This window comes from Pistacia vera, unplaced genomic scaffold (assembly GCF_008641045.1).
Source record: "Pistacia vera cultivar Batoury unplaced genomic scaffold, PisVer_v2 Contig298, whole genome shotgun sequence".
NCBI classification, from domain to species: Eukaryota; Viridiplantae; Streptophyta; class Magnoliopsida; order Sapindales; family Anacardiaceae; genus Pistacia; species Pistacia vera.
In genome coordinates, this window is record NW_022196110.1 from 459,795 (window position 1) to 470,073 (window position 10,279).

At 38.3% G+C, this 10,279-nt stretch overlaps 1 protein-coding gene across 1 annotated transcript; it reads left to right on the top strand.

The window, feature by feature from the left end:
- The first annotated feature begins 9,157 nt into the window (after positions 1 to 9,157).
- On the top strand, positions 9,158 to 9,812 carry LOC116135311 (uncharacterized mitochondrial protein AtMg00810-like). Its single transcript, XM_031421017.1, has 2 exons — positions 9,158 to 9,381; positions 9,683 to 9,812. The coding sequence occupies exons 1-2, from the start codon at positions 9,158 to 9,160 to the stop codon at positions 9,810 to 9,812; spliced, it is 354 nt and encodes a 117-aa protein (XP_031276877.1).
- The last annotated feature ends 467 nt before the right edge of the window (positions 9,813 to 10,279 follow it).

Consider the following 10,279-nt stretch of genomic DNA (forward strand, 5'->3'; position numbering starts at 1 on the left):
TTTTCCAGAATACTACAGTAACATATTTCCAGATCACTACGGATTACTACAGTAACATATTTCCAGATTACTACTGATTTCCAGATCACTACAATACCTCACCAGAAAAACTGCAGATATGTACTGCATTCTGAATTTCCAGATTACTACAGTACCTCACCAACTTTATCAATTACTACAGTACCTCACTGCCTTTACTACTTATTTTCACGTCTGCATACTCCATTGCTTCACTACTGCATATAAATGAATATCTTCCCTTTTCACATCTGCATAATCCAGGTAACACATTAATCACTTCCATCATGTACTAACACCATTTGCTTCACCATAATTACTAGATAATAGTTCAGGCACAACATTAAGTTTTTCCTTCAGCATGTTAAATCTGGCAGCAGGCAAAGCTTTGGTGAGCAAGTCTGCTTTTTGATATTCAGAAGCTACGTATTGAACATGCATGACCTTTTTCATAACCAACTCTCTAACAAAGTGTACATCAATTTCAATGTGCTTCGTCCTGGCATGAAAAACTGGGTTGGAAGAGAGTGCTCCTACGCTCATGTTATCACACCAAATAACTAGCACATTCTGGGCGTGAATTCCCAGCTCTTTAAACAGATTCTGAATCCATACTAACTCAGTGGTTGTTTGACTAAGGGATCTATACTCAGCTTCAGTAGAGGATAAGGATACAACCTTCTGTTTTCTAAAGGACCACTGTACTAGATTCCCACCAAGAAAGACAGCATAGCCACTGGTAGACTTCCTGTCTGTAACATCTCCAACCCAGTCAGCGTCTGCAAAAGCTTCTAAGGTGAGAGATCTGTGTTTGTTAAAGATCAAACCATGATGAAGAATGCCATTAACATATCTGAGAATTTGTTTACAGGCTGTCCAATGTGCTTTTGTAGGCTGCTGCAAGAATTGGCTGAGTTTATTAATTGCAAACGCCAAGTCAGGCCTAGACAATGTTAAATATTGCAAACCACCTATAATACTTATGTACAGAGTAGGTTGATCAAACACCTTACTCTCTTCTTTTCCAAGTTTCAAACCAGTAGCCATAGGAGTGGTACATGGTTTTGAGTCTGCCATACCTGCTTTGACAAGTAAATCCTGAGCATACTTGGTCTGTGTGAGTAGTAATCCAGTATCACTACGCTGCACTTCAAAACCAAGAAAATATTGTACTTCACCAAGATTCTTGAGCGAAAATCTGCTATTTAAATCATCTACTAATTGAGATATAAGCAAGTTATCATTCCCTGTGACAAAAATGTCATCCACGTAAACCAGAAAATACATCACCTTAGAGTCACATTTATAGTAGAACAAGCTTACATCGGACATAGAATTTTCAAAACCCGATTCAAGGAATGCAGTCTTTAGTTTATCAAACCATGCGCGAGGGGCTTGCTTGAGCCTATACAGGGCCTTATTCAACCGACATACTTGTTGTAACCTCTTTAGCTGAGAAGCATCATAATATCCTTCCGGAGGAACCATAAACACAGTCTCTGTTAAGTCTCCGTTCAAGAACGCATTGTTCACGTCCAACTATTGAATTTTCCAGTTGTGATGAACAGCCAAGGATAACATTATTCGAATGGCAGTTGCTTTGATGACTGGTGAGAAGGTATCAAAGTAATCTAGGCCAGGTGTCTGCTGGAAGCCTTTGGCAACCAGCCTGGCTTTGTATTTCTACAGGGAGCCATCTGAATTCAACTTTGTTTTAAGCACCTATTTGCTTCCAACAATATTCATCCCATCTTCATAAGGAACAAGATCTCATGTGTTATTCTTTAACAAGGCTTGATACTCAACATCCATAGCTTGCTTCCATTCGGGACTAAGCAAGGCTTCAGTCACAGCTTTTGGTTTTGAGAGAATATTAGTAGTTGTCAAGAAAGCTCTTGGACAAAGTGAACCAGTTTTTCACTGAGTGATCATAGGGTGAGTGTTGAGAGCTGAGTCATGAGATCTTGAGTTCGAAGAATAGGGAAGTACAATTTCCAACTGAATTCCTAGATGGTCTGAAGTTGGAGGAGAAGCTAAAGGAGAGGAGCTGGGCAGACACTCTATGCAAGGATTATTCTGAGATTCTGGATTCACACCAGATGATTCTTTTGCAAACAGAGGTGACAAGCCAGAGTGACCAGTTGCCATGGAGATTGGATTATCCACTAGTGCCTAGTGTATAGGTGTATTAGTAGTCACAGTAGGTGTCTTTGATTGACTATGAGATAACAGTGGTGCATGATCAGAAACGACATTATTATGGGACGAACTGGCACATGAGTTCAAAACAAAGTAACAGTCAGTAGAACAAAAATCAGTATCCTTTGAGACAAACTTTGGAAGAGTCAACGAAGATGCAGGTGAGTTGATACAACTTTCACTCGAAGAGGTTGAGTTCTTTAAAGATATAGGCTGATTAAAACCAGATTTGAATGAAAAATCAGTCTCATAAAACTTCACGTGTTTAATGATATATACTCTTCCAGTAGAAGCAAGACACAAGTAACCTTTGTGAGCGAGGTTATATCCCAAGAAGGCACATTTGTCCGTATGGTATGAGAGTTTGTGCTTGTTATAAGGATAAAGATAAGGGTAGCAACTACACCCAAAAACTTTCATATCAGTGTAATTAGGTTCTTGATGAAACAAGGTGAAGTAAGGGGATACAAAATCAAGAGCTGAATTAGGCAATCTGTTCAACAAATACGTGGCTGTGCTAAAAGTTGCCCACCAATATTTCAACGGCATGCCAGCATGAGCCAACAATGATAATCCAAATTCGGTAATTGATTTGTGCTTCCTTTCAGCCCTGTCATTCTGTTGATGTAAATACGGACAGGAATGCCTGAACATAATACCATGTTTTTGCAAATAACCAGCAAAACTTCTATACTCTCCATCCCAATCAGTTTGCAAACACTTTATTTTAGAATCCAATTGTCTTTCTACAAAACAATGAAACTGTACAAAAGCGGTATAAGCCTTAGATTTAAGTTTCAATGGATAAATCCAAGTAAATCTGCTAAAATCATCAACAAATATGACATAGTATTTATATCCTTCACAAGAGTTTACAGGAGCTGGACCCCATAGATCTGAATGTATTATTTCTAAAGGAGCTTCAGCTCTAGAATCTAACATAGGAAAATGACATTATTGTAGCTTCCCGTACTGACATGCTTCACAAAAGAAGCTCTTATTACTAGACAGAGACGCCTTTACATTTAGCTTATTCAAGACAACATGAAGTGTTCTACTATTAGGGTGGCCTAATCTTGCATGCCACAACGTGAGCAAGTCTAGATTTGCATTATGACTAAGCCATTTATTTGAAGCTGATAAGATAGTAGGAAAAACAGTAACTACTTTTGAGTTGGGAAGACAATGATTTCCAGAGAACTCCTTTGAGACAGATGGTAACTTTACAACAGCAGGAGCAGTAGGACAAGAGATAGACTTCATGCTTGGATTAACAGGCTTTGTCAACTCAAGCTGATATAAGCCATCCTTTACTGTGCCCCGAAGCAATATATCTTTACTGCTTTTATCCTTTATCAAGCAATGATCAGAGTGAAATTCAACAATCACATTGTTATCCTTAGTGATTTGTGATATACACATTGTTATCCTTAGTGATTTGTGATATACTCAGCAAATTTTTTGCAATTTGTGGAACACAAAGAATATTTCTAAGATGAATTAATCTATTGTTATCAAATGAAGATACCATCAGCATACTTGTATGCGTAATGGGAATGGATTCTCCATTACCAACTTGTACCTTAGAGCCTTCTAGATAGGGAGATTTAAGCACCAGATTTGAGCCATCAGCCACCATATGATTGGATGCACTAGAGTCCATAAACCAGGATTGATCATGAACAGTATGTGGAGTGGCTACTGCTTGATACACAGAGCCAGCTTGTAGTGATGGATTACCGACAGGATTAGGAGAAATTGTTGATGTAGCACCTGTTGATATAAGAGGATGACAGTGCAAAGTTGTTAAGTGATTGGGTGCTTTTGATAATAGGCCAAAGTGGTGTCGTTTTAAGTAAAACTTTCAGCTCACTTTCACTTTACTCTTTTCTCTGTATCAGTATAAAAAGAACAGTGTTCTTTCTCATTTGTATCGAGACTCAGTCAATTGAATACAAGATAGCTTTGTTCTCTCAAAATCATTTTAGCTTCATTTCAGCTCTTGTGTATATTTCACTTGGTATCAGAGCCACTGACTTGCGTCAATGGCGAATCCTTCTAAATCTACTAATGGACTCAACAATTCAAACGAATTGTTGAATCACTCAACAAATCAAACTTCGTCGGCTCTAGCCACCAGCTTACAAGTCATCAATCCCAAACTCACTCAAAGCAATTATCGCTTTTGGAGTTCTCAGGTACTATCTACCATTGGTTCACATGAACTTGAGGATCATCTCCTTGGTAAGATTGCATGTCCCTCACCTCTTATCGTTGTTGATTCTGATATTACTCAAGATTTAGGTCAAATTAGTGGTGAGGTTAAGTCAAGTAATGTCTCTGTTAATGAACAATTGAATCCAGGCTATATATTGTGGAAACGGACTAATAAACTTCTAGTTAGTTGGCTCTTGGCTTCAATTTCTGAAAGTATGTTTGGATATGTATCGAAGTGTAGGAATTCCACTGAAATATGGTTTGCCTTAGAGAATGAATTCATTACTGACTCAAAGGCTAGAGCATTACACTTTAAGAATCTTCTTCAAACTACACAAAAAGGCAATTTAAGTGTAGGTGATTATGTTAAGAAAATGAAAGAAATTGCTGAAAGTTTGTCAGCTAGTGGAATGGTAATTGCGGATGAGGATCTCTTACAGTATGTTCTTGATGGGCTAGGACCTGAATTTGATGCTGTGGTAGTAAATTTAACATCACGTATTGAGTCAAAGTTTGATTCTGTCACACTGCAAGAGGCTCAATTTTTACTGTAGAAGTATGAAATAAGACTTGAAAAATTCAATGCAATTGATTTGTACAACTGTTCAGCACATATAGCCTCAACTGGTACTTTAAACAGTTCACATGGTTCCCCTAGTGACACAAATCATGTTTCCAAACCTGAGGTAGAAGGTTCACAATCTGACAGAGTGCCTAGTTCCCTTTATCCTACTGCACCTACCTTAATATCACTAGGTAATCCTCATTATCCCCTATATCCTCTCTTAGCTACTCCTCCATAATTTGGTCAGAATTTTGGGCAAAGTCTTGGGCAAACTCTATATCATAATAGACCACCTGTTTTTGGAGGGATGTCATATGGTAGGGGTAGAGGTCGAAATTCAGGGAGAGGCAAGTTGATTTGTCAATTGTGTAACAAAGTAGGACATTCTGTTGGTCAGTGTTATCATAGGTACAATTCTGCCTATACTGGAATGTTTCAACCCCCTAACACAAAAACATCACAACAGCCAAGCTCCTTTTATGAGAATTTTCCTCTCCCACAATCCAATAGCCACTTTCACCATAATACTCCTCAGTTGAATAGCACTGGATAGTATACATCTGGCAATCGTCCATATTGTGGATTTCGGGAACTACCTTATGCTCAACAGTCTCATAGTTCTCATTTGGGCAGTCCATCTGATAGATTTAATTCTGGTGTTGCCGTGACTATTGATAATGCTGCAGCTACTGGTTTTGGTGTTTCTAGTCAACAGATGCCAAGCCAAAGCCAAGGTCACTTTGTAAACTCAGCACCTGATTCATAGTATCACCCTTCAACATCTCTTGCTCAGTCCTCTCCTCAATCATGGCAGTTTGCTCTTTCCTCATCCCTCACACCCACTGATCCAATATGGTATATGGACTCGGGAGCAACTGATCATGTTACCTTAGACCTCCATCATCTGAATCTCAGCAAAGGCTATTTTGGAAATGATCAACTTCAAGTAAGTAGTGGTGAGTTTTTCCCTATCTCTCATACTGGCCATTCTGTTATTCCAAGTGCCTTTCATTCTAAGTTTTTATACCTTAAAAACATTCTATGTGTGCCTAAGATAACAAAAAACTTACTTAGCATTTCTAAATTCACTAAAGACAACAATGTTATTGTTGAATTTGACTCTAACTGCTGTGTTGTTAAGGACAAGTACATATGAGCAATTTTACTGCAAGGGGACCTTAAAGGTGGTTTGTATCAGCTGAATTCCTCCTCTACTCAGTCCTTACCTTTCCCTTATTTGTTGTCTGCCTCTTCCTCATCATCTAATTTATCCTTTACCAATACTTCTACTCTTGCTTCACAAGGCTTTCAACATAAGTCAAAACATTGTAGAAATTCATGTACTTCAATTGAGTCTAGTTCTTCAGGTGTTCCCACTAGACCTGATGATCAAGGTCACTTTGATGCCTTTTTTGTGTCACTAACGTCTAATGGTCAAGGTCAATATGACTTCAATAAAAACTATAGTGCTTTTACTAGATCCATTGAGTCTGATACTGGTAATCAGTATGTGTTCAACATAAATAATGCTGATGTAGGCAATGTTCCTAATACTACTCAGTGTTTCTGACCTGTGTTCTACTTCTACCAATGGTAATAAAAGTTCTTGTTCTGATATATGTACTGCTCCCACGCATGTTTCTGACCTGTGTTCTACTTCTACCAATGTTAATACTTGCACATCTACAGCTGAATATTATAATGCACATTCATATGTTTCTGATTTGTGTTCTGCCTCTGCTAATGTTAATAATTGCACACCAATCATTGAGAACTGCACTACACATACACATACTATTACTTCACATTGCTTAACAGTGAGTGTTGATACTAATGGTTATTTACTTTGGCGCAAAAGCTTGGGATGCCCTCACTCACAAGTTCAACATCACATACTAACCAATATGCATATCAAGTTTCCTACAAAACTAAACACTTCACTTAGCTCTCATAATACTTTCTCTGATGCCTGCCAATTAGGCAAATTACATCACAATACTTTTCCAGCTTCACATTCTCATGCCTCAACACCCTTAGAACTAGTGCATAGTGATGTTTGGGGTCCTACCCCTATCACATCCATTGAAGGTTTTAAATACTATGTTCAGTTCCTAGATGACTATAGTAGATTCACATGGTTGTTTCCTCTCAAAACCAAAGCTGAAGTTAGGTCAGTTTTTATAAAATTTCAGCACTTAGCTGAAAGATAGTTTGGATATAAGCTTAAAAGCTTACAGTCTGACTAGGGAGGTGAATATAAGGCTCTCCTACCATACCTAGTTGACCAAGGTATCCAAATTAGGCAATCTTGTGCTTATGTTCACCAACAAAATGGTAGAAGTGAGAGAAAGCATAGGCATGTTGTAGAATCTGGATCAACGTTGCTTGCTCATGGATTCATGCCCCTCCAATACTGGTGGTTAGCTTTTGAAACTGCTGTATGTTTGATAAATAAAATGCCTACTGCCACTCTTTGTAATATGTTCCTTATCAAAAATTATTTAACAAGGTTCCTGTTTATGATGGTTTGAAGGTCTTTGGATGTACTTGTTTTCCCTACATGAGAAGTTACAATAAACATAAGTTTGATTTTCATACCATTAAGAGTATCTTTGTCAGGTATAGTTTGATTCACGAAGGGTACAAGTGTCTAACTCCTGATGGTAAGATTGTAGTTGTGAAATTCAATGAATGTGAGTTCCCTTTTGCTGTTAATTCTCTGCATTCTGTTTTTCAGTCTTCTAACTCTACACTCTCTAATTCAGTTCATAATACTGATCCCTCTACAAACACAAACACTTCATCCTTTCCTTTTCAGTCTGTTCCTTATTCCTTCCAGTCTTCAGCAAACACTGATCCCTCTGCAGTGAATATTACTCCTGACAATCCTGTTTCCAAACATATAGCAGTTGGTAAGAATTCCTCTTCTCTTCACTCTCCTGCTTTCAATTCAAATATATATTCTCCTTTAACACCTGCTTCTACTTATCGTACCAACCCATCTCTACCTGATGATACATCATTACCTACACCTAATAACTCTACTAATAAATGTTCCTCACCCTGTACCAATCCTAGTGGTTCTTTGGAATTCAATCCTGCCACTACTCCACAAATACAAGCTGTTGTTCCTACAAAGCCTACAGATTACTCACTCTCACCATGTCCACTTGTTGTTGATCTTACTTCCTCACAATTTGCTGATGCTTTAGCTGGTTCAAGTCTGGGTGTACAGAATACAGTCTCCTGTCTTACTACCTCTGCCATTGTCAATTTACATCCTATGATCACTAGGTGTAAATCATCCACTCATACCTACTGTCTAGATGACTGTCATTTAACCTTTTCTGCTGAAGAGTTAAGAGTCCCCTGAACTAATTGATGCTGAAACAAACACAGTCTCTGCAGCCGTTAAAAATCCCAAGTGGAAGGCTACTATGCAGTCTGAATTTGATGCCTTTGTCCAAAATAATACTTGGACTCTTGTGCCTTCTTCCTCTGATATGAATATAGCAGGAAACAAGTGGGTTTTTCATACCAAACTCAATGTTGATGGAACACTGCAGAAATATAAGGCTAGGCTAGTTGCTAAGGGGTTTCAACAGACCCCTAGTCTTGATTACTTCGAAACCTTCAGCCTAGTAATCAAACCAGCCACAATATGGATTGTTTTGACTCTTGCAGTAACCCATGGGTGGGATGTGCAACAAATTGATGTTAATAATGCATTCCTCAATGGAGTGTTAACTGACACTGTCTACATGACATAGCCACCTGGTTTTGAGAGTCTAGTCTTTCCTGATGCTGTTTGTAAGTTAAACAAGGCCTTGTATGGTCTTAAGCAAGCCCCTAGAGCTTGGTTTGACAAACTAAAGGCTGCTCTACAGCTCAAAGGTTTTCAGAATTCAGTTTCAGACTCAAGCCTTTTCACTCTTCACCAAAATTCTGGTAATATATATGTCCTGGTCTATGTTGACGATATACTGATTACTGGTTCTGATGAGGTCTTTATTGGTCAGTTGATGAAGGATCTTAATGATCATTTTGCTTTAAAAACTCTTGGCTCCCTTAAGTATTTTCTAGGGCTGGAAGCAACAAGGAATAAGTATTCACCTAAGGTAGTCTAAGTATGCATTTGATTTGTTGGTAAAAACTAAAATGATGGAAGCACATGCTTGTTCTACTCTGATGGCTGTTGGTGTCAAGCTTAGTTCTACAGACAGTGAACCTTTTCAAGATCCTGGTTTATACCGTAGTACTGTAGGGGCCTTACAATATCTCACTTTGACCAGGCCAGATATCAGCTTCACAGTCAATAAGCTAAGCCAATTCTTACAAGCTCCAACGGAGTTGCAATGCCAAGCTTGTAAACGAGTGTTATGGTATATAAAAGGTTCTCTACCTTATGGTGTTCATTTTAAACCAGCAAGCACTCTGCATGTAGAGTGCTATGCTGATGCTGACTGGGTGGTAATTTAGAGGATCGAAGATCAACAAGTGGTTGTTGTGTTTACCTAGGACCGAACTTGATTCAGTGGAGTTCTAGGAAACAAAACGTTGTTGCTCTTTCTTCCACTGAAGCAGAGTACCGAGCTCTTGTTCAAACTGCCACAAAAGTAGCATGTTTACTGAGTTGGGGTTATCTTTTCATACTGTTCCTGTGATATGGTGTGACAATGTTAGTGATGGAGCACTTGCATCCAATCCTGTGTTTCATGCCAGAACAAAACACATTGAGATTGATGCTCATTACATTCGCGAACAAGTTTTGGCAAAGAAGGTAGCTATTCAATATGTTCCTTCCAACTTATAGATTGCTGATCTTCTTACTAAGACACTATCAGCTGCTCATTTTAATGAGTTAAGGTTCAAACTAAATGTGGTATCCCTTGATGATAGCTGCAAATTAGTATAAGGAGTTACTTATAACTCACTTTGGCAGTAAAGAATTAGAGTATGCTACTGTGTTGAGAGTTTGGCAGTGTAGGATCAAAATATGTTTTTGAATTTTGGCCAACTGATATTTTAGAAGTTATGTTGCTGTGTTGAGAGTTTTGGTAGTGCAGAATGTGTTATGAATTTTGCAAACTGATATTTGAGAAGTTATGCTACTGTGTTGGGAGTTTGGCAGTGCAAGATCAAAATGTGTTGAGAATGTGTTGTGTTTTTTTTTTTTTTTTTTTTTTTGGGAAGCTGTATCAAGTGTTGAACTGCTGTATTTTGTATCTGATGTGTATCAAGAGTTAGCAATTCTTATTGGAGTTGTGGATTTTTAATCAG

Coding starts and splice junctions, on each gene's coding strand:
- LOC116135311 (XM_031421017.1), top strand. CDS start 9,158: ATGATGGAAGCACATGCTTGTTCTACTCTGATGGCTGTTGGTGTCAAG. Junction 9,382..9,682: donor GCTTGTAAACGAGTGTTATG/GTATATAAAAGG, acceptor TGACAATGTTAG/TGATGGAGCACTTGCATCCA.